General features: G+C 47.2%; 6 protein-coding genes across 6 annotated transcripts; 3 read left to right on the plus strand and 3 right to left on the minus strand.

Moving 5' to 3' along the window:
* Window positions 1–261: 261 nt before the first annotated feature.
* Window positions 262–1878, plus strand: liz1_7 (Pantothenate transporter; the record flags this gene model as incomplete). The annotated part of the gene is made up of 1 exon (XM_031151176.1): window positions 262–1878. One exon carries the CDS (start codon window positions 262–264, stop codon window positions 1876–1878), a length of 1617 nt encoding a protein of 538 aa, XP_031003735.1.
* Window positions 1879–2224: 346 nt separating this feature from the next.
* On the minus strand, window positions 2225–3312 carry tropC (2-oxoglutarate-dependent dioxygenase; the record flags this gene model as incomplete). The annotated part of the gene is made up of 3 exons (XM_031151177.1): window positions 2225–2523; window positions 2618–2915; window positions 2980–3312. Coding segments are annotated over 3 exons (930 nt in total), but the record flags the coding sequence as incomplete, so codon positions are not given.
* Window positions 3313–5806: 2494 nt separating this feature from the next.
* tropE_5 (Short-chain dehydrogenase/reductase) lies at window positions 5807–6724 on the minus strand (the record flags this gene model as incomplete). The annotated part of the gene is made up of 3 exons (XM_031151178.1): window positions 5807–6330; window positions 6379–6630; window positions 6694–6724. 3 exons carry the CDS (start codon window positions 6722–6724, stop codon window positions 5807–5809), a joined length of 807 nt encoding a protein of 268 aa, XP_031003731.1.
* Window positions 6725–7041: 317 nt separating this feature from the next.
* azaC (putative esterase) lies at window positions 7042–9300 on the minus strand (the record flags this gene model as incomplete). The annotated part of the gene is made up of 3 exons (XM_031151179.1): window positions 7042–7894; window positions 8281–8792; window positions 8851–9300. The coding sequence occupies 3 exons, from the start codon at window positions 9298–9300 to the stop codon at window positions 7042–7044; spliced, it is 1815 nt and encodes a 604-aa protein (XP_031003730.1).
* A 594-nt stretch (window positions 9301–9894) lies between these two features.
* LHYA1_G006240 (uncharacterized protein) lies at window positions 9895–11420 on the plus strand (the record flags this gene model as incomplete). The annotated part of the gene is made up of 2 exons (XM_031151180.1): window positions 9895–10516; window positions 10573–11420. The coding sequence occupies one exon, from the start codon at window positions 9895–9897 to the stop codon at window positions 9994–9996; it is 102 nt and encodes a 33-aa protein (XP_031003722.1). The 3' UTR covers window positions 9997–10516; window positions 10573–11420.
* A 4218-nt stretch (window positions 11421–15638) lies between these two features.
* On the plus strand, window positions 15639–23640 carry citS (Citrinin polyketide synthase; the record flags this gene model as incomplete). The annotated part of the gene is made up of 4 exons (XM_031151181.1): window positions 15639–16286; window positions 16339–20976; window positions 21077–23164; window positions 23227–23640. The coding sequence occupies 4 exons, from the start codon at window positions 15639–15641 to the stop codon at window positions 23638–23640; spliced, it is 7788 nt and encodes a 2595-aa protein (XP_031003723.1).
* Between the last annotated feature and the right edge of the window lie 973 nt (window positions 23641–24613).

Raw genomic sequence — 24613 nt, forward strand, 5'->3', positions numbered from 1 at the left:
GTATGAGTTACTATCTCTCTCCTCTCAGCAGCTGCAGCTCAAAATCTGCGGAGGGGAAACACGGAGGATTGCCTCAATTAGATGTAGTTCAGAGCCCACTATGGCGGAAGTATTCAGATGTCGCAATCATGAAAGTAGGAAGGCCTTTTAGTCTCTTATGAAGAATGGAATCCTTACTGAAAAGCAAAATCAACCTTCCTACCACAAGATATATACCGACTTACTCTACCTATTTTCTACTAGCACTCCTTACTGGTGACAATGGCGGAAACTGCAAATGAGACCAATCGAGGAATCCAGAAATTACCCGAAATCAGCGAAAGCAGACCAGAGTCCGATATTTCGGCAGCAAAAGAAACCCCAGAAGATGTCCTGAAGGATGAAAGAGAGATTAAATTGCCAGCCTGGGAAAGGCATGGGGCCTGGGGTGCTACACGGCGCTTCTGGAGAACCGTACAACGATACATTTGGGATGATCCGGACAAGCCTAAAGCCGAAAAACTGTTTCTATTCAAACTAGACTTCTTCCTCCTCACCTATGGTTGTCTGGGATACTTCTGCAAAAACCTTGACCAGGCCAACATCAGCAATGCTTATGTTTCTGGCATGAAGGAAGCCCTACATATGGGCGGCAGTCAACTTACCTATATGTCAAATGTCTTCACTGCCGGCTATGTTGTAAGTCAACTACCAGCGGTTATCTTGGCGACAAAAATTCGACCTTCACTTCTTGTTCCGACACTCGAGGTCCTCTGGTCGATATTCACATTTTGCAGTGCAGCCGTCAAATCAGTTCCACAGCTCTACGCATTACGTTTTTTGATTGGCTTGTGTGAAGGGGCCTTCTTCCCAGTTATCATATATGTCATCGGATCCTGGTATACAAAGAAGGAAAGAGCAAAGCGCCTTGCTCTCTTTTACTGTACGGCGACCCTCGCCGGCATGTTCAGTGGGTATCTCCAAGCCGCTGCCTACAGAAACCTAGATGGCAAGCTTGGCCACAGTGGCTGGCAGTGGCTGTTTATTATTTGCGGCATCATCAGCCTGCCAGTTGGAATATTGGGATACTTCTTCAATCCGGATTTTCCAGAAAACACACGTGCGTTCTATTTGTCCAAGTCTGAAGTAGAGTTTGCACGGCAAAGGCTGTTGCACGAGGGGTACAAGCCCCTTGGTGCGTCTGCCTGGGATAGGACGAAGCTATTTCGAATTATGGCTCAGTGGCAGTTTTGGGTGCTACCGCTGGGGTACTTCTTCGTTCAGGCTAGCTTTCCTGTTCAGCAACCGGCTTATGCACTCTGGCTCAAGTCAGAGGGCTATTCGATTTACCAAATCAACGTCTGGCCCACTGGACAAGCTGCAATTGGCGTTATTGTACAAGTTATCGCGGGCATGTTATCGGACTCGAAGCTGCTACGCGGCAATCGCTGGCAAGCCATCTTCGTGATGCAAGGTGGAACTTTTTTCGCTGCCATTGTGCTTGCAATATGGAGCGTTCCTCGCAATTTGAAGTTCGCGGCCTTTTATCTCTCCTACTTTTCTGCTGGGGTGCCAGGTATTTGGTATGCTTGGTATCCCGACCTCATCCCTCATGACCATGAAATGAGAGGTTTCTTGATTGCCGCCTCAAATATGTGTGGATACATCAATTCAATCTGGTACTCCGACGCTGTCTGGAGAACAGCCGAGGGCCCAAGTTTCAGACCTGGATGGATCGCTGCTTCCAGTTTTGGAGTTGCAATTGTGATGACTACATTGTTAGTAAATTTTCTTGCAATTCGGGATGGAAAGAATCGGGATCGTGTACGAGAAGGTCGACTTGATTTAGAGTCGCCTGGGATAATATTACAGGAAGGAGAGAAGGGGAGTCTCACGTAATTAGTAACAGACGAATGATTACCTCGCCTGAAAATAGTGAAATGCTGTTCCCATCATGCCTATTATTCTCATTTGTGGACATAGCAACTGGTATAAAAACCACAATTCGAGAAAAAGTAATGCATATTTAACGGCTAATTTACAGCTTAAGATGTCACTATTTTCAAGCTATCCTCATGGCTAACAAGGAGCCATACAAAAAGAGTGGTATTGATCTTATAGAACACAACATTTATCCGAGGTTTATGACAGAAAAATTCTCATAATTCTTCGACTTCTAAGAGTTCAATTTCTTACCAGCTTCACCACCTATAGTTTCCATCAATCTCTGCCGAATATGCTCACCTACAACTGTCTCGACTCCCGACCCATCCAAACTTCGACACTTCAAGTCTAAGTTGCCATTGAAGAAGAAAGGTGCACTGTGTCGAGGTCTCGTACTGTGGTTGACGACGCGATGACGCGCGCTGCAGTAGTAACCCGCCGTCCATTTCTGCATCATGTCTCCCATGTTGATCACATACGAGTTTGCTTTCACTGGTACCGGTATCCAGGTTTTAGTGGGCGGGTAAAACACTTCAAGTCCTTCGGTGCCTTCTTCTTGAAGTAACACTGAGACGTTTCCGAAATCAGTGTGTTCGCCAACTGTGGATAAGTTAGAAATATGCGATGGTGAGGTCTAGAGAATCACGTGGGGAGCCGGGATAGATAGCGAGAGCTGTTAGTGAAATGTTCTTACCTCCAAATTGGTTCTCGTGCTTGACCGGTTGAGGGGGATAATGCAAGAGCCGCATAGGAACGGAGGGTTTGATGGTCAGCTCGTCGAAAACATCAGGTGGACAGTTCCATGACTTTGGAAGACCACGAGCAAGAATCTTGAGTATCACTTCCACCATTTTAATCATCTTGCCGTGGTAGTCCATAAGTGGAGTCCGAAATTCTTCATCAGAAAGTGACTTTGGCCACTGATTAGGACCAGTGTGGAAAGTTCCCGCACCTGGAGCATCTGCAGGGGTTTCTAGACCCAAGATGTATCCCTTCAGAAGGAAGGGTTGTCAGCAAAGATTCACAAACGAGGTCTACAGGGGAATAGCGGCCTACCTCTTTAGTATCAGGTAGCAAACCCTCTTTGTGGATCTGAAGGGAAGGAGGTTCATAACCTCGAAATGACCGACCCATGGCTTTTCCGATCCAGATATCCATCTTTTCTTCAAGAGGGAGCGAGAAAAACCGTTTGGCACACTCTAGTGCTTTCAGACGATCTGCCTCCTGGACCTCGTAGCCGACGAGGTAGAAGAAACCATACGTTGTGCAGGCATGGCGCATTGTCTCGACTACATTGCTTACAGCTGCGGAGGACGCATCTGGATTGAGAAACGGGCTGATATCCACGGTTGGGATAGACTCGGGGACGTTATTTTCGATACTGCCCATCTTGATAGTTGGATTGAATAGAGTGGTGATATGAAATGGATAAGACAATGCTCAAATGTGAAATGTACTGAATGAAGAGAATAGGTTGGAGATTTTGGCTGGTATCATGAATAAGTCTCGGATGTTCTCCTCCGATCCCCTTGAGACTCGGGCTCGAGTTTGACTCTCAAGACTCGGAGAACTCGGGAGGACGAAGAACTCCGAAGAGATATCGGCCGAGATGCCACTGTTTCATTCTTATTCTAGGTATGCGCTACGGATGTCATAGCCAGCAATAAGAATTTAGTAGAAGAATCCTTTATCTGCAGAGTGAGGGTCCAGATTTTAGCGCAACAAAGGATTCATCCCCTGGTTTCCTGGGCTGATGCCCTTGTCGCTGTGCCGTGCTGATCGTAGGCTTTATTTGTACCCCCATACACCGTATGAAAGAGGCTATTAAAAGCATTACGCTATGAGGATAAGGCTCAAATATATGCCCAATTGGTAGTAAGCTATTGTAAATTCCCTTTTGGGGAGGACACTTCCTTTGGACGCCGACTTTGCGACTTTGGTCCTGGTGGCACTTATGGGCTCGACCTAGTTGCTTCGTAAATGGAACGATTGAATTGCAATAATAATATGACCATTGCCTTAGAATTCAACTCAAGACTGAGGTGATAACAAAAAGCAATATATTATAACAAATACACGAAAAACGGCAACGAACATCAACGATTACCTCTTGCCTTACCATCAAACTGAATAATTTCCCTTTCTCTCTACCTCAGCCCAAAATGTCAGAGCAATGCGACTGGCTTCTCCAAGTCCCTATCAACCCAGACGACATGGAGACGTGGACAAACAACCGCGCTGCGCATGTGGCTCACCTCAAGCCTTATATCGAAGCTGGAACCATCGTCTTCGCCGGCCCCACTCTAGCCACGCACCCCAAGACGTCCGACGATGAGATGAAAATCACGGGAAGCGTGATGGTATTCAAGGCCGGTAGTGCGGAGGAGGTGCGTGCGATTGTGAAGGAGAATCCGTTTGTCGGAGTTGGGATTTGGGATATGGAGCAGGCGACCGTGACACCGTTTCTCTGTGCTGTGAGAAGGCCAGCGGCTTAGCCCGGAACCCGGGGTTTTAGCGTCAGTCGTTAGTTGTTTAGGCTTCAAATAACATATACTCAAGAATTTGAATATCACTCATTTAGAACAATATCGATCTCACGCTGCATGTTTTTATGATCAAGTGCTCTCTATCTTTCAAGGTGATGTCCATATAATGATATGCCGCTATATTGAAATTCCACAGTACTCCGTAACTCAAAAGCACAATCCCCACAACGCTCAAGCTTGTCGCTTATTCGCCTTCCAAACTTTCTTGAAATCACGCTTCACCTCCTTCATTAAACCCTTTGCTTCAGTCTTGAGACCCTTCTTCTCTTCGGCAGACCACTGCCCATTCTTCTTCGCCGCCCGCAATTCGCCGAAGTACAGACTCAATGTGTGCGTAGCGCTTTCGGTGGCACACTTCGTGCAGCACTCTTCGTCCGCTGCGTCGGCAAGAGCTGCGCTAAGCGTGTGAAGAAGAGCCTTTGTACTAGGCTGTCGGAGATGCGCATCGATATATGGAGTTTGTGACGCTCCATGTACATGACAAGGCTTGCTGTCGGTTTGTAAGTGGACTGGTTGACAGGGTGGGATAGTGCTGCTTCTAGATTGCTTACGTTGGTTTTTCTAAGGCTCTAATGACATTGAATCAACAGATTTGAACGGTGGTGGAGGGAGCTCAGATGGATGTGGCACTTCCATTTCCGACTTTGATGGCGGATATCCCTGGGTCATGGTAGTCTGAGATCTGATATATATTATAGATTGGGGTGATGTCGATAAAAGGGCGAATAATGAGAATGATATGAGTTTGTGATCTAGTTGCGAGTATCAAGAAACAATTGTAGTATACTGCTTGAACATTGAGGATGTCTATCGATTATATAGATTCTAAAATATGGTACTCGTAGCATTTGCCTGAGTACGTGGCGTTTCGGCCGAAGACGTTTCGGAGCCGAAGGGGTTATCTCGTACGAGAGGACGTATCCCGTGACTTAAAAACAAAAACTATCACTTGATCGTTGAAACTTAGCAGGAGTGAGTATAACAGCTTGTGTTTAAAAACAAAACAAATTATATAAGTAATGTTTGTTTTATCTAAACCAATTTTATGGATAAGAATCGGATGGATTGGTGATGTGCGTGCCTGAGGGACGGACTAAACAAGTCACCTCGGAGTTTCTAAACCGTGCTAAAATTTCGGATATAGATTCGACATAACTGCTTCAAGTCCGAGTTTTGTAGAGCACTAAAAATTGCATTCATTCAATAACAAATTAACTTATAAAGGTTACTCCCAAGCTTGGGTTTATAAGCTATAAGATCTACGGAGGATCTATGAAGTTGAATCTCCACGACTAAAACCGAAAGCAACCTTGAACAATGTGGCAGAACGAATGTTTTCACCAAGGCTGAATTGGGGTAAGGTACTCGCGGACGACGTTACCAGCATCAGCATCTCTCTTGCCCTCAATAACTCCACGCAAAACATCGCCCCCAAGACTGGGTTCTTGGGCTCCAAGCTTCTTCAAAAGTTCCGTATTACCACCCAAAGAGGTGGCAAGCAAGCCTGGTGCTACCGCCCACACCTTCACGCCATCATTTTTCAACGACTTTGCCCATTCTACCATCATCATATTGAGGCCGGCTTTAGAAGAACGATATCCGGCGAAGGGCTGCGTTTTAGGAAGACCCGGCGGCGGAACTATGTTTTTGGGGTTGCTAGCATCGGAGGCATCTTGCAGTGAAGACAAACCACTGGTAATAAAAAGTAGCCTTGGATCCCGGGACCGGAGCAACAGAGGGAGGAAGGTTAAAGTCATAATATGGGCTCCTGTCACATTGACATCCCATGATTTATTCCACGCCTGACGTGTGGTGATACTGCCATCTTGGATATAAGAATCGAAGCAAGCCCCTGATGTCGCTGATGAGCTGGGAATTGAGGAGCCGGAGCCGGTCTCAAGTCACTTACCGGCATTGTTGATAAGACAGTCAACTCGAGGATGTTTCGCAGCGATTGCTTCAAAGGCTCTTTGAATGGATTCATCACTCTCGACGTCCACCTCGAACGGCTCGACTGAGCTCTGAGATGTAGCTTTCGAAGTTGAATTTTCTGCGGCTAATCGCGCTTTCTCGAAGTTGCGCCCGCCTAGCAGGATGTGGTATTTCTGACTTGAACGAAGCAGTGATTTAACTGTTTCGAGCCCGATACCAGTGTTTGCTCCTATGGAAGGAATGGGTCATCAGCTCCATCCATGCCTGAGACTTTTGGGTGTAATAAAATTACCTGTGATGACAATGATATTCGTTTCCTCCATGTTTACGTTTTAGTTGATTGTGTCTCACCAACGAAAAAGCAAAGTTAGGATGATTGAAGTACTTATAAAGTTGCTCGGATATATTGAATTTGTAAGGGATCTTGTCTCGCTTCGCGTGGGGCATGTAAGACCCCCTTGTCTTAGAAGGATGGCAATTGCTTGGAACGGAGATCACGCCTGGTTACTCCGTATTGAGTAAACTAAACTACGCCGGGCTCCTATTTCTTAGTCTAGTACCTGCCTATGTACCTAGTTCATAGGTATTTTGACTTCTATTTTTTATGTCCATTTGCATATATAAATTTGCCCCAGAGGGGTTAGACCGCCACCCCCGCTTCCCGTGCCACAGATAAGACTTGGTCCACAATCATGCTGACATCTTTGGTCTTGATGGCCACACGATGCACCCCGTCCCATTCGAGCAGCTTGGAGGTCGAAGGATCGCAGTATCTATGCAGCAGCTGGCGATGCAGCTTTAGACCCGGGTCATTTAGACCGTGTACGTGGATTGTCGGCACCCGCAAGAGATGTTCAACGGCGCTCTCTTCGACGTCCGAGTCCGACTCCCATAAATTCGATGTCGACGTCGTGGGTTGGGCCGCGTCGACTAGTCCTTGCGGTATGGGGCTTCCAGGATCTTGTTGGAGCCATACCAGCGGCCCGCGCCCGGCAAGCAGCAGTGCGAAACGGTAGTCAGACATGGTACCGTTATGGTTGTTGTTATCCATCCCTATATCCCTTTCACGTCGTTGCATTTGTTGGGAGTAGAGAATGCTCGCAGCGAGTTTGGCGCCTTGGCTGAAGCCTATCAGGCCCACCCACTTGCCAGTGGCACCACGCCGGTCATCCTCGAATTGGGCTTTCACGAGTGAGGTGCCAATTTTGTGCGCGACGTCGCCCGCGTCTTGGATAGGGTCCTCCGGCCGGATCCGTAGCCAGCTTTTAAACGGGCCGTAGTCGCTATATACCTGAGTAACATCGGGTCCGGGCTGCGCTGGGAAGGGTGCTTCGGCGTAAACAAAACGAAAATAGGGGCGTAATGCGCGCTCAAGTACGCGGCATTGCATCCGGAAAATGGTTGAATTTGTACCGCCGCCATGGAGTGCCATGATGCGGGGTAGATCAAGGGTTAGGTCTTCGCTGTCGATGGTCATATTGGATGATTGATAGCTGGTATCGATTTCAATATCGTAATTGCGATGCCGAGTAAGTAACCTGACACCATTTATATTCCCGGCGGTATATATACGCTTACTTCATCTGCGGATGTGGACTCGTGCCCTGCTTTTACTGGCCAATCAAAAGTCTCCGATAAACATCCATGAGTGAATTTTTGCAGATATCACGTTGTCCTTGCGGCGGTTCCGAGGACAAGACAAGGCTGACAAGTGTTTTCGTCTGGTATCATCATCTGCTGCAGAAAGCTCATACTGATATTAAGAACCGAACCACAATTCACGAGTCAGAGAAAGGATTCAAGCAGATTTGTATTCTTATGGGTTAAGTATCAAGCTTGACAGATCATTGGGAATGCTCCTAACTTGAGATGCGCTTACTCGGGAGCAACGCTGTCAACCCATTGCTCAACCGTTGTCGGCTCTCTTCCCAGCACCCACCGCAGTATATTCGGACTCCCCTTCAGCCCGCGGCGATTATAGAACAATATCAACCTCTCCACTGTATCATGCACAATGTCGGGGCGCGAATCTCCCTCACTCGCGAGCTCAAGAATAGAGCGAGCACCAGCCGGCGCACTAGTTTCTTTGCCGCCGAACAGTGCCCGAACAAGTTTGCTCACGCCAGTCTCAAAGGTTGGCGTTTTGAGCTCGATGCTTTTGCCAATTCGTTTCTCAATAATCTTGATGATTTCAAGCTCTGATATGGGCATAGTAGAGCACAGCTGGTACTCCGCCAAGTAGTGGAGCTCCCTCTGATGAAGCACTTTAGCTGATGCTTCCGCGAGGTCACGGAGGGCAATGACGCTGTTCTTATGCTCTGGTTTCCACCACTTCTCGAGGACTGGATTTTCCTGTCCTGCGAGCATAGCAACTGGATAAGCGTCCATAAACTATTGAAAAGGACTGTTAGTATTTATGAAAATCGAGGTTTCAATTGACTATACTAACATTTGTTGGCTTAAGGATGGTCCAGCAGTCCAGTGGGCTCAGGAATAAGCGTTCCTCAACATAGCTTTTTAGATCGTGCTGCATCAAGTTCCTATGCTGAGTGCAAAGCACGCTGGAAAAGACAAAGTGCTTGAATAAATTTCCTTCGCGTTGGGATTCCGTAACTGCAGCGTCGACCAAGTTGAGGCCGATTTCCTTTTCGCGGGAGTGCAGGCTGGGCAGAACGGCGTTGATGGCGGTAGCTCCATGGAGGAGCTTGAGACAGTCGGGGAGGGATTGGAGGTCGGTGGACACAACTTCTGCATCTGGGTACTGAGCCTCCAATTTGCTGGCTGAGATCTGAGAGTGTGCTGCGAGACGCAATTTGAATTTCCCATTGTTATAGACAAGTGGGATAAGACGAGAGCATTGTTTACCGCTAGGGCAGGTGATGACGAGAATTTCAGACATGATTGTAGATGTATAGGTAGACAGTTCTGCTACGAAAGATCCAAGTAATCCTTTTTACAGGAGACTACTAATTGAGAAGAAAATAAGTACTCTTTGCGTCAGCGATTAGCCCCATTCGGGTAGACTGAATTCGATGTATTATTTCCTTTTCTGTTCACATTAAACTAGCTACGCCGCAGAAACACATCAAGGCTGAACAAGGATTCTCGCCGATCTAGTGATACAGTAACCCCAGTCCTGCCCCGCAACAAAGAACGCCACGTTGTGACGTTTCTCTAGGTTCCGTACTTGCACTTGCTCTTTAAATATACTTTGTACTTTTAACTAAAGCCCCTGATCGACACGGCAGGAAACGTATGTAGAAAGATTGCGGCTAGAAGCCTAGAATTCCCTAATCTTTCGTACGAGCCATCCTTCACACGCGGCTTTCGTCGGACCTCCGAGCATAAGTTTTATAGATCGTCGTGGTTTTGTAAATTCCGTAGCATTGAGTCTGAAGTTAAGTCGGGAAGAGAATACACTCGCAAGTTTTCTACCCTTTCATACAAGCAATATCCAATACCCGCAATATCCAACCCCAAAAAAAACATCAAAATGCCGGGGACAATCACTACAGAGCCCATCGAGATTGCCATCGTTGGTGGTGGGATTGTTGGACTCGTACTTGGTAAGTTTATTCCTATATACTCTTGCTGAAACTTTTAGGGGAAGCTCCTCGGCTCTCTCCAAGTACTTGACTTTTTACTATGCTAATTCGTTGGGACAGCCGCTGGCCTCACCCGTCAAAAGGTGCGCGTCAAGGTCTATGAGCAGGCGCGCAATTTCCGGGAGATTGGAGCTGGTATTGGCTTCACGGCAAGAACGGTGCAATGCATGGAAAAAGTCAACCCTGCCGTCGTCAGTGCTTTGCGCTCAGGCGGCTCGGTTAACGCTTCGTTGGACGAGCATGATCCAAACTCCTATCTGCGCTGGATTGATGGCTACACTCAAAATCGCGTGGATGACCCAGAATACCAAAAAATACTCCTCACTCTTGATGCTGGATACAAGGGCTGGGAGACAGTTCGCCGCGATCAATTCTTGGAGGACCTTGTAAAGGTCATACCAGAGGGCGTAATTGAACTGCAAAAGCGGCTGGATAATATAGAGCAGAAGGGTGAGGAAGACAAGATTGTCCTCACTTTTGTTGATGGGGCTAGAGTTGAAGCTGATGCCGGTAAGTTTTGTTAAGCCTAATTAAACATCGGGCCTTAGCTAACAGATTTCGTCAAGTCTTTGGATGTGATGGTATTAAATCTCGGACAAGACAAATTCTTCTCGGCCCAGATAATCCTGCTTCATATCCTCAGTATACCCATAAGGTTGCATACCGGGCGTTAATACCAATGGACAAAGCACTCGAGGCGTTGGGTGAGTACAAGGGCAGACGCCAGCATATGCATATTGGCCCTAATGCGCATCTCATCCATTATCCTGTCAACCAGAAAATGATTGGTGCCACCGTCATCGTCAGCGATTCCAAAGACTGGCCCTCTGATCAACAGAACACCGCACGAGGATCACGCAAGGAGGTGGAAGCCGCACTTGAGGGCTGGTGTCTTCCCGTTCAAAACTTAATCAAGTTGTTCCCGGAAGAGCTAGACCAGTGGGCGCTGTTCGACCTCTGGGAGTATCCTGTCCCAGCTTACAACTACGGTAAAGTAAGCTTAGTTGGTGATGCAGCACATGCTTCTAGCCCACATCACGGTGCTGGCGCGTCCATGGGAATTGAAGATGCGTTATGTCTTAGTACGTTACTTCAAGAAGTGTCCAAGGACGTGAATGAGAATGCAGAATCCAAAGGTCAGGCATTGCGAACCGCGTTTGAAACGTACAACGCCATTCGTCGAACGAGAACCCAGTGGCTAGTCAATAGTAGTCGTCGGGTCTGCGATCTTTTCCATCAGCCTGATTGGGCGGATCCAGCAAAGCGTGTCAAGGCCGAGTCATGCTTTGAGGAAATCAAGGATCGATCTTTTAAAATTTGGCACCATGACTCTGCGTCTATGGTGGAAAAGACCATTCAAGACTACAGGCAGAGACGCGAGACGCTCTCAGAAACAAAGATTCAGATGTCTTAGGCAGATGTTCTGGACCTATGAATACAGGTAATGGAGATATGGATACATTCAAGGAGCACAGGTAGATAGCAACTTAGCAAGTATACTCGCATTTCTTTTGAGTCTGACTGTCCCACTGTTTTTACTCCATATTTCTATGCTCCGCGCCACTTAAAGAGCCTAGATCCAATAATTACAGGGCTCTAGAGAGGCCTAAGCTTACAATTCTCACTTCAAAACTGATGGATTTTGGGACCTATGCTAGGGTAAAGAGCTAGTTAGACGTACGGGATTCTACATATGTACGTTACGTAATGGATTTATAGTAGGACAGTCGGACTTAAAAAAACATGCTCGTAGTATGATCCTTACTACGTGTGCCTATTTCAAGACCTTCCTACTCGCCTTTTCCCTAGGTCTGACACCCCCACAATTGTATTTCTCCATAATTATATACTCCGCGCCACTTAAAGAGCTTAGATTACATTGGATCCAGGGCTTAAATGAGAGGCCTCACTTTACAAGTGGCTTAGTACCGCCATTTTAAAGGCTTATACTAGGCATATGCGTGGGATTATATCTATGCACGCTAATTAGTAGGGCATATCAGACTTGAAAAAGCGAGTAGTTTTCGCGATCCAAGTGTAAAACTAAGGCGTGGCTGAGCGTCGTCGTATAGTCTTACGATTCGACCAATGGGACCCGGTCTATCGTCATTGATACCCTCTTTCTCAAAATCTGACAGTGGAGATAATGTGTCGGGATGTGGTGTGGCATTTATGGTCACATGACCTTAGCGCGGATGACTAAGCGACGCAGAGGTGTTGGCATCACCTCTTCGCTCTGCTTTCCACACTCAGACTTAGACATCACATCACAATACAACCACCAAAACCAAAGTCAAGTCTTACCAAATGAATACTAGCTAGTAAGAAGTGATCACCCCTGTGATACCAACATAATAATTAGATATTCTATAAATATATGTTCCGCGCTAATACCTCAATAACTCATATTAGAAATTTTATATAGTCCGAGAACTTTCACTTTGAGATTAACTTAGCTATTATATTTCTTGCAGTCCCCCAGTTCTAGGGGTCGATACTAGGGTAAAGAAATAGGAATATATGCAGGGTTCTAGGTACTCTGTATCCATGCCATACAGTCTCTAGTCTCTTGTACAGTACTCCGTATTAGAGTTAAAAGGGAGAGGTGCGGCGGGAGCAGCATTGATTGAGTCCCCGCCACGGCCCGTCTAAAAGACTAGAAGCCGGAAGCAACTACCTATTGTTGTGCCACGTTGCCGCGGAAACTACAGTATAGCCGCCGACTTCGAAGGATGTGCTAAATCTCGATGGACTCCATGGACTCCATGGAGTTTAGAATCTGTATCACAAATTTTAGCAACAGGCAACCATTACGTACCTCAGTTAATACCCATGCCAAGTTGTAATAGTCTGCTTTGTAATAGACAGGAATCAAAGGTGCAGCATCAGCGATAAACCGGCATGACATCAATTTAAACTGCCGGTACCCCATATATAGGCCCTGTAGGGGTGTGCCTCCTGACAAGTACGGAGTACTCCGTTGGATCCCGTGTGAAGTACGAAGGTTCTGTCCCGTGTGGTGCAGCCCCCTCCCACTACTTAGTAAGTCTAAGTCCGTGCCGCATCGTTACCGACCGTTTAAGCTTTGGGCCAGGCTGATGCCGATATTTGGCGTCAAGGATAGGTTAATTGATACTACTTAATACTCCGTACTGTAAGCGATGATCAGTGCTATCTTATCTATATAAAAAATCAGTTGTCCTCGGGGTCTTATTAGACCATATCAAGCTATCAAGCTATCAAGCTACTCGTACTCAGCAAGCTCTGCTCCACCCGACCAAAACCAACCTCGATACCTCCTTTAACACCACATTAGAAATGGCTCAACAGCAGTATGAGTGGCTTGTACAGCTTCCCGACAAGCCTAATGGGCTGCACGCTCGCCTTGACAATCTTGAAGCACATCTGAACAATATCACGCCTCAAGTCGAGGCCGGAAAAATCACCATGAGGGGTTTCATGTTTTCAGTCCCACCCGCAAACCCCGCGGATGCCCAGACGAAGATTTCGGGCAGCGTACATGTTGTTAAGGCAAGCACTGAAGAGGAGATCTGGCAGCTGGTGAAGGCAGACCCGTACACGATGCTGGGGGTGTGGGATTTGGAAAAAGCCACTGTCTCGCCGATGAAAGTTGGGATTATGAAACCGATGTAATAGAGGAGACGCGTACAAAGCTACAATAATGTACGTAGGATATAGTGGGGGAAGAAGAAGAGGACGTAGACATGGATGCTGGCATGAGAGTTGCACTACGGAGGTACAGCGGTTACGTATTATTAGAATTCTAAATTAGTACTTTTACCCTCTATTCCTAATTAGGAACTCCTAATAAATATAGCCTCTACAAGCACTATCCTAAGAGGCCTAAACCTCTATTTTCTTTTTGAATTATAATAATACTCAACCGCATTACCTCCGTATATAAAGTAAGATGTGCATTTATAGATCTACAGTTACATGCGTCTACCACCCGTAGTCCCCGCCTCTCGCTTCGGCCTCGGGGTTGGGGGGGTCGGGGGGTCTATCTCCGAGTGCAGCAATACTCCGTATAGTCAATTTTCAGATTTAATACCTAGGTATAATTCCTGATAAAAACAACTACTGAGATTTAAGAATTTTACTAGCCATGAAGACTAAAGATGCATTGGTCCCACCACCCTAGACAAGTGAGTGTACATGCGATCAAACACCTATTGACCGTTCCCAAAATGCAATGCCTAATATGGTTAGTACTGCTTAGTCAGCCACTAGCCTTCCGACCCCTTCAAAGAAACATCAAGACCCGATGAAGTCAATCCCTCCTGCATGGAACATGATAACAACCGTCTTTGCTATGTAGATCACTCGCAATATATTTCCCTGCCCCGATGTAACCTTTTCATCATGTTTACAGTAGCCTTTGTTTCTGTCCATCAGGATTCTAATAACGGTCATTGATTCGCGCTTACGTACTATCTGCGTTGGATGCTTACTGTACTGTATTCTGATAACGGTCCATGCGCGAGCAGATCATTTACCTTTCTTTCCTTACGCATATGGCTTTACTCTATGTGATTATACAGCCTACTTTCAAAGCCTTCTGAAGGATCAATGTTTATCAACAACCCTATCAGACCTGGCTAATAATTAGACCAAATATAAATCCACAATTCAAAGCTTTATGTCTTTATTTCTCTATTATTATATAATCCCGTCTATCTTTCTTACTACAGTAACATAGCGCGATGCTTTATTTTCGTCAATTTGTATCAGCACTAGGAGGCGATGTTACCTTTCCTTTTCTCCAAGCTAGCGCTTGGTCTGTGGATAGTTCCAGGGATTCATGGAATAAACATTGCCTAATAAGCACTTCATCGCTCGAGGAAGATTTTGGGGATTTTGAACACGTGGCAAAAAAGTATGTATTTTTACCCCTGTCCTCATAGCCCTCGCAGAGAATTCCTACTAGTACTCTGTACTTGCTTAATATTTTAAAGTCTGACTGTCTTACTGTTTTGCTCCATAAAGGTATTCCCTGCACCAATTTAACGTGCTCACATCCGGCTTTGTCAGGGCCTTTTTTAAGAAGCCTCAGAAGTCTCGCTTTTAAATTAATTTTATCTTATAGATTTTATGATCTATACTAGTTAATCCTACAGAATTATATTTATCTACACTAAGTAGTGGATATTCTAGAACAGTCAGACTTAAAAAAAAAAAGATGCGAGTAGGCTAGCCTCTGTGTTTGGACCGTTAGTGCGAAACGTTCAGATGGAACCGGTGGAGAAGCCCTGCCGTCTGTAAGATAGAATCCTACGGGCCGTGAGGCACAGTTCGGAGAAATATGACTTACGATGTTCGGCTCGGAGAAGAGAGCGGGGCTTATGTAGATCGAAAGATACAAGTCAAGTTTACTCATAGGTTCGTCCCCTTTGAATGATGAATTGAACCAAATTTGAGAGGCACAGCTCGGACAATCCCCTCAACAATCTTTACACCCTAGACTAGCGTGTGCTTAGTGGTGCACCTATAGACAGAGGGGTGGTATATTTATGAACCCAAAACAAAACGCAGCTCTTCGCCCTACTATTCTCACCAAACAGATATTTCCAGAAACTTTTATCACTTTCATACTTTCAACAAGATAAAAAACATGGTTCACTCTCCCTCCAACCTTCACGAACAGGGCCTCACCCTACTATTCGGACCCCAAGACCCCGACATCAATGAGGCATACGCAAAGAAGCTTAGATCAACTCTATTGGAGACGCCAAGTCTTGAATGGATTTTAGACGCTACGACGAATCTCATTCAACATTGGCAATCTATATCCAAAACTCTTCCTGAGCTTCTTGCGTCCCCTGGCCAAAAGCATTTGGAGGCATTGAACGAATGGCTCAGAAGAGGCAAATTCCCCGAGGAATTGTTTCCCCTGCCAAATATTATTGTTACTCCGCTGGTAGTGATAACACACTTACTTCAATACTTAGTATTTTTGGAAGAAGTACACCCAGAGCTTGCACCAGGCGATAGTTTGCAAGCGGCCTTGAAACTTCCTACCGAGACCGTCGGACTTTGTACCGGCATGCTAAGTTCAGCAGCGGTAGCAAGCTCTGAAAACCTGGCACAATTAGAAAAGCATGGTGCAGTGGCAATTCGGATGGCCATGGCCATCGGTGCATCGGTGGATGCTGGGGATGTAGACACTGACCTGAAGGGTAAATGGAAATCCGTTGCAGTCGGGTGGACATCACCTGATGCAAGGAAAGAGTTAGCCAAGATATTGAAAGGCTTCCCAGGGGTATGAAACTAGCGAACCCCATAATCAGGGACTGGACTGACAGTTGATTCAGTCATACCTTTCAGTTATTTCTGAGGAGAAACTAGCAACAGTCACCACCCCCAAGAATGTTGCAGCTCCACTCTTGAAGCAATTAAGAGACGCTGGCCTGATTTTCGTGGAAACGGCGTTGCGTGGGCCCTTTCATTGCGGAAGCCGTAGTCAAGAGGCAACATCCCTGATCAATCTTTTTGATTCGGATCCGAACTTTCAATTCCCTAATGTTTCTCTATTGACGTTCCCAACACGTTCTGCCACTGGAGCAGAGTATTTCGCTGGCGATAAATTGCATCACAAGGCAGCTCAAGCAATGCTGACCGACCAGGCGAACTGGCACCAGGTATTCACTTCACTTCAATCCTCTGCCACGAATAGCCGGTCCTTGGTTGTCGCCTTTGGCCGTGAGCGTTGTGTTCCGCAATGGGTTGTGCGTAAACTCGGTCCACGACTGATGCAAGGCGCAAATGTTGATCTCAACTCATGTCGATTGCCACCACAGTTTGATCGCGTGCTAAAATCTTCTGAAGATGAGGCCGTGGCTATTGTTGGTTTGGCTTGTCATCTCCCTGGTGGAGACGACCTCGACGGATTCTGGGACACACTATGTGCAGGAAAGTCGCAACATGTCGAAGTTCCCTCGGAGCGTTTGGACTTCCAGACTACTGCGTGGCGCGATTATGATTCTGAGAGGAAGTGGTACGGCAACTTCGTCCGTGACCATGACGCATTTGATCACCGATTCTTCAAGAAGAGCGGCAGGGAGATGGCGTCTACCGATCCACAGCAACGGCTAATGTTGCAGGTGGCCTACCAGGCAGTGGAACAATCTGGGTACTTCACTATGCCTACTGCCCTAGATGAACATATTGGCTGCTACGTCGGTATTGGAGTCGCCGATTATGAGAATAATGTTGCAGGCCATCCAGCCAATGCATACACCGCAACCGGCAACCTCAAGTCCTTCGCGGCTGGAAAGATTAGTCACTATTTCGGCTGGAGTGGGCCTGGCATTACCATTGATACAGCATGCTCTTCGTCTGCCGTGGCTATTCACCATGCTTGTCAGGCTATTCTGAGTGGCGAGTGTTCCGCTGCGCTCGCAGGGGGGACTAGCATCATGTCAAGCCCAGAATGGTATCAGAACCTAGACGGAGCTTCATTTCTTAGTCCCACAGGGCAATGCAAGCCGTTTGATATCGATGCAGACGGTTATTGCAGAGGCGAAGGAGCTGGCGCCGTTTTCTTGAAGAAGTTGTCTGCGGCGATCGAGGATGGTAATCAAATTTTTGGTGTCATCAACGCATCTTCCGTGAATCAAAATGAGAATTGTTCGGCTATAACCGCTCCGAGCGTACTGTCTCTATCTAACGTTTTTAGCAGCGTCATTCGCAAGGCTGGGCTGGACCCAAAGCAAATATCCGTCGTTGAAGCCCATGGAACGGGTACTCAGGTTGGAGACCGAGCCGAATACGATAGTATTCGTAAGGTGTTCGGTGGGCCTGGTCGAACAGAAAGACTTTCGCTTGGATCAGTCAAGGGCCTTGTTGGACATTTGGAGTGTGCATCCGGGATTGCAGCTCTGATAAAGACGCTACTTATGATATACAACGGTGCCATTCCCCCACAGCCCAGTTTCAATGTCATCAGTCCCAAGCTGAATGCCATGCCATCGGACAATATTGAGATTACCAAGAAGTTCAAAGCCTGGGATACGGACTTTCGGGTGGCCCTGATCAACAATTATGGGGCGTCTGGCTCTAATGCATCGCTTATCGTCACCGAAGCACCCTCATCCCGCTCCAAAGACCTATATTTGGAGGGACAGACGATTTCGAAGTCACCATTCTGGCTCTGTGGGCTTGATGGACAAAACCTGCGATTATATTCCACCAAACTAGTCCAGCTGTTAAAGTCAAGCAAAAAATCGGATCATCGCTTCACGATAGCAAACTTGTCCTTTCAGCTATGTCGGCAGTCCAATCGTTCGCTTAGCCAGGGATTGATATTCAGTTGCAGCTCTCTTGATGAGCTGACCGAGAGGCTGGCTGCTTTTGCAAAGGGGCAGGGAGACTTGTCATTGGTCTCGCGCCATGTGTCGCCTCGGCCAGTGATACTTTGCTTCGGAGGTCAAGCGTCCAAGTTCGTCGGATTAGATCGCGAGATATACGACCAAATAAAACTACTGCGAACTCATCTCGACCTATGCAATGAAATATGTCTTTCACTGGGGCTGAATAGCATTTTCCCGGCAATATTCCAAAGAACACCTGTCGAAGACGTCGTTCGTTTGCAAACTGTGCTGTTCGCTATCCAATACTCTTGTGCTAAAAGCTGGATCGAAAGCGGAGTACAAGTTGCAGCGGTGGTTGGCCACAGTTTTGGAGAGTTGACAGCATTGTGTGTCTCGGGCATCCTCGATGTGAAGGATACGTTGAAAATGATTGCAGACAGAGCACGTATCATTCAAGAGAAATGGGGCCCCGAGAAAGGATGCATGGTAGCTGTTGATGGAAACCTAACCGATGTTGAAAGACTACTGCAGCAGACTAACAATACAAACCCCGATGAGACTGCCACTATTGCATGCTTCAATGGACCCCGAAGCTTCACGCTGGCTGGGACATCCAAAGCAATAGAGATATTGAGAGAGACAATAACTACCAACCAAGCCTTCTCGTCCATGAAGATGAAGCAGTTGGATGTCACCAATGCTTTCCATTCCCCACTGGTCGATTCTCTAACGGCGGATCTGGCAACAGTCGGCGAAGATTTGATCTTCCGAGAGCCCACTATTCCACATGAGAGGGCATCTAAAGATGGGACATCTGATCTGCCAATTCCTGGGTTTGTGGGATCCCATATGAGGTGCCCTGTGTACTTCAACCATGCTGTTCAGAGGCTTGCCCAGAGATATCCTTCAGCTATCTGGCTTGAAGCTGGATCTAATTCGGGCATCACAACTATGGCTAGCCGTGCGCTAGGATCTCCAAAGTCTTCCCATTTCCAACCTATCAACATCACAGGCCCTGAAGCATTCAAGCACTTGACGGATGCCACGACTAACCTATGGAAAGAGGGACTAAATACAACCTTCTGGGCGCACCATATCGCACAGACATCAGACTATTCCCCGCTTCTGCTACCACCATACCAGTTTGAGAAGTCCAAGCATTGGTTGGCACGTACGAAACGACAAGTGAGAAATGACTCCCCAGCACCACAAATCCAGCAAGCTCCCAAGGGCCTATGGAACTTTATGGGATATCAGGACGCCGCGAAAACACATGCGCGCTTCCAGGTCAACACGAATTCGGAGGAATATTTAACCTACGTTTCCGCTCACGTCATTGCTCAAACGGCGCCAATTTGCCCCAGCACCTTCCAGCATGTTATTGCTGTGGATGCACTTGAGAGTCTTGCGACGATGTCAAATGATCCATCGCTACTACCCGAGCTTCAAGGAATGGAGAGTAGCGCTCCGCTGTGCGTGGATGCATCAAGACTTGTCTGGCTTGACGCGAAGAGAATGGGAGAGAATGATCTCACCTGGGACTGGAGTATTACCAGTACCACTATAGGTGGCAATACGTCAGACGCAAATCTCCATGTCTCTGGACGGATCGTCTTCAGACATGCAAAGGACGCCGCGTACGATTTCGCCAAGTATGAACGTCTAGTAGATCGAGAGCGTAGCCTTGCTATCCTTGATGGACCTGAAGCGGATCAAGTAATACTAGGCAGCCGCAATATATACAAGGCATTCGCAAGTATCGTTCAGTATAACCATGATGAATACAGAGGTCTACAAAAGATTGCTGCCAAGGGCAACGAGTCGGCGGGCCGTATCAAAAAGCAGGACGCAAAAGGAACGGTCCTTAGCGTAGGACTTGCTGATACGTTCTGTCAGGTGGCTGGCATCTTTTTGAACTGCATGACTGACTGTGAAGATGGCGACATGTTCCTATCGAACCGTGTTGATCAGTGGATTCGCTCCCCTACAGTCTCCCGTGATTCACGTCCAGAATTATGGGAGGTCTATGCACGACATCACAGTCCCTCTGATAAAGAGTATGTGAGCGATATGTTCATCTTTGACTCGCTAAGTGGAGAACTGGTGTGGGTCGTATTGGGCCTCCACTTTGTGAAAGTGTCCATCAACGGCATGGCAAGACTTTTGTCAAGACTGTCTTCTGCGGCGAAGACGATCCGAGGTGCTCTTACTCCACCATCTACTCCCCCAGAGATGGCAAATGCAGAGGACTCTCACCCTGCCCTCTCTTCAAAACCAGCTGAGTCGATACCTCTACCCAAGCTTGTTAGAAAGAAGAAAGTCAAGATAAACACCGCCCCGCGGCGTGATATCTCAAGCGATGCTCGAGGACTGTTGTGTAATCTCTTGGGTCTTGACGCCGAGGAAGTCAAGCCTAAATCTGATCTTGTCGAGCTTGGAATTGACTCACTCCTAGCCATGGAGGTGGCCCGGGAGGTGGAGAACGAATTTAAGACCAAGTTGGAGCTAGAAGAACTCATGGAAATGACCGACTTCCAGAGTCTTGTCGATTGCCTGAAGTCCAAATTGGGAATATCTGATAACCTGGCAGCGGAAGAAGAAGGTGAGGATGAGGATGATGAGAGTGAAGCTGGGATACAGGTAAGTGTCAACTACTCTTGGAATAAATTCTCAACTTCTGTGGAATACTGCTCTGATCCCCAAAATCCCACCACATCAGGCAATACTGACTTCGAAATAGACCCCCGCCGATAGTGCGGTGTCATCACACAATGAAATTTCCGGGCATCTCAACGGCAGTCATGCATCTCATACAACGATACCCGCCTCAGTCATCCTAGACACATTTGCTGAGTCGAAGCAATTGACCGACCACTTCATTAAGGAAAACAATTTCTCCGGATACATGGACCAGGTGCTGCCCAAGCAAAACGAGCTTGTAGTTGTACACATCGTCGATGCTTTCGAGCAGATAGGGTGCTCCCTTCGGACTGCAGAAGCTGGCCAAGTCTTGGACCGCATCTCATATCTTCCCAAGCACGAGCAAGTCATGGCAGTCTTCTATGGCCTGTTGGAAAAGGCACGACTTGTGGACCTAGATGGCTCCAAGATCACCCGAACAGCCATACCCGTTCCGCCAAAATCCGCCACAACACTGCTAAAAGAGCTCCTTAGCGAAAGCCCTGAACACAGTTATGATCACAAACTTACAAGCCTGACTGGTTCTAGGTTGGCGGATTGCCTGACGGGCAAGACCGACGGCATACAGTTGATCTTTGGTACGCCAGAAGGGCGAGAACTTGTTGCAGGCACTTACGCCCTATCCCCAATGAACGTGGCCTGGATCGCTCAGCTGGAACACTTTTGGAAGCAGTTATTACTCCGCTTACCCAGGCAGAGTGAGCCGATCTCCATATTGGAATTGGGTGCTGGCACCGGTGGAACGACCGCACGACTAGTACCAATCTTGGCTGCCTCGGGTATCACATTCGAGTACACAGTTACAGACATTTCCCCATCGTTGGTGGCAGGCCTCCGAAAAAGGTTCAAGCATCACCCCTTTATGCGTTTCCAACTTCTCGATGTCGAAAAGCCACCCCCAGCTGAACTTCTGCATCTCCAGCATGTTGTGCTTGCGACGAACTGTGTCCACGCTACTCATAGCTTGGTAAGGACAACGAAGAACATCCACGGCCTTCTTCGTCCTGATGGCTTCCTCTGCATGCTCGAGATGGCAAAAAATATACCCTGGGTCGACTCAGTATTTGGACTTGTTGAAGGGTGGTGGCTCTTCGATGACGATGATCGCGTCGAGCAACAACACGCTCTCGCGCAACCCTCCTTGTGGGAAAAGACCTTGCGCTCTAACGGCTATGGCCATGTCGATTGGAGCGACGGAGAGCTACCCGAAAATTCCATTCAGCATATCATCATTGCACTTGCTTCTGGCCCAAGCTATGATCGGGTACCTATCCTCCCTAAAAGTCTTTCGAACCATACGACTAACTTTGCTGCTCGTCAAGCTGTAGTCGATTCCTTTGTCGACAAGTACACTCGACACTTCTCCGCCCCAGTCTCGTTTCCCGTGTCCGATCTGGTTATCAATCTAAGCCGCTGTATTATGGTAACCGGGGCCACAGGGAGCTTAGGGTCCCACCTAGTTGAATATTTCGCCTCTCAACCAGACATCCACAAAGTCATCTGCCTAAACAGAATTGGTCGCATAGATGGTGCAGTCCGTCAGCGACAAGCGCTTGAATCGAGAGGACTGCTCCTTAGCAAGGAAGCTTCATCAAAACTCCAAGTTCTCGAAACCGATACGTCTAAACCGATGTTGGGCTTATCTGCTGCCGATTATAAAAGCCTAGCTAAGTCCGTTAACCTCATCGTTCACAATGCATGGGCAATGAGTATGACACGTCCGGTACGCGCCTTCGAGCTTCAGATCAAGACCATGCGGAATCTGATTGACTTTGCCCGCGAATGCGCATGTCATCAGCAGCCAAACGACCCGAAAATTGGATTTCAGCTCGTCTCATCTGTCTCAGTAATGGGTTACCATCCTTTCGTGAGCGGCAAAGCTCTGGCACCTGAAGAGAGAGTGGCCGTGGACTCTGTTCTACCTATGGGCTACGCTGATGCTAAGCTCGTTTGCGAATATATGCTGGACGAGACCCTGCACCATCATCCTGACGACTTCCGCACCATGGTGGTGCGAATAGGCCAGATTTCGGGCTCAAAGACGAATGGGCTCTGGAATCCAGTAGAACATCTAGCACATTTGATCAAGTCGTCGCAGACGCTCAATGTCCTACCAGATTTAGATGGGGTAAGTTGCGTTTTGGTGTTATCTCTATCTGCTAGTACCTAGTTATACTAACCTTCCAACAGGTGCTGTCATGGTGCCCGGTCAATGATGTGGCCGCCACACTGGGGGAGTTGCTCATTGGAGACACAACGGCATACCCAATATACCACATCGAGAATCCAGTCAGACAGTCCTGGCGCGATATGATCCCCATTCTCGCGGAAGCACTTGGCGTACCACAGGCAAATACTATCTCCTATAAGGAGTGGATACGTCGAGTTCGCGAGTTTCCACCAAGTTTAGTTTCCGAGAACCCAGCAGCTCGACTGGTGGATTTCTTCAATGATGATTTCGAACGCATGTCGTGCGGAGGATTGATTCTTGATACGGCGCATAGTAAAGAGCATTCGGATACTTTCAGGGGATTGGAGGCGGTGGGTGAAGAGTTGGTATTGAAATATATTCAGGCGTGGAAAGAAACGGGATTTTTACGGTAGTAAATCATTGGTCGAGATTCGAATCGGCACTTAGTCGGCGGATTCATAGATATTTTTCTTGTTTATAGCTAAATCGTGAACTGGCACTACATCGTCTATCCTAACATGTTGACTTCATATCTTCACATGTCCCATATACCATGACATAAATAGCGCTAGAGACTCGATCATTGGTTCCTTTCTTTACAAACTTCCAATCTTGTAGCAATATATAGGAGTATGTCACTAATGATACACTCGCAGAATTGACGACTCGATTCATTGTTTTATCGTGAAGTCACGAGACTTACCCCCCTTTTCATCTCATGAATAATCACCCAAGTAGACATCGCATCACACTATAACATCACATCCGACATCATCATAACTGCAGCACGCCTTGTTGTGTTGCTAAAATAAATATAAGTATGATATAATAACAAAGCAACTTGCCCTTTTTACTTCTTTCTCCCTCGTTTGACTGGCGATCCAAGACCCAAGAAGTCTAATAATTACCGATTTATAACCACGACCTCATCATGCAGCCCAGAAATGACCTGTGTCAGATATCGCATGATGATATTCAAAAAAGTGCTCGCTGAGCAGTGAATGAGTCTCTGCAAGGAAATAAATTAGAATGGTTCGTAGCATTTCAACGTCCTAGCATACCTTCTCTGGAAAAGGAACAATCCAGGCTGTAGCTGTAGGCCTATCATGAGAGCTTCTGATTCTTTTGATGGCAGATACGAATGATCTGGTGGGACGTGCTAAGCCTATTTAGTACCACCAGACCTGGTGGACGATTACATGCGATTCTTTATCTTATCCTACATGCCCATCCTCGCCATCCCATCTCATCTCATCTTATGTACAGTACTGAACGCCGGTCTGCCGATCTGCCGAGCGCCGATCTACTCCGCCTTTAAGCGCGGATGTTTGTTTTTCACTGTACGGAGACGGGGTACATGGCATGGCAGCCATGGCGCAAAATCTA

Source organism: Lachnellula hyalina (assembly GCF_007821495.1).
Source record: "Lachnellula hyalina strain CBS 185.66 chromosome Unknown contig00112, whole genome shotgun sequence".
Classification (NCBI taxonomy): Eukaryota; Fungi; Ascomycota; class Leotiomycetes; order Helotiales; family Lachnaceae; genus Lachnellula; species Lachnellula hyalina.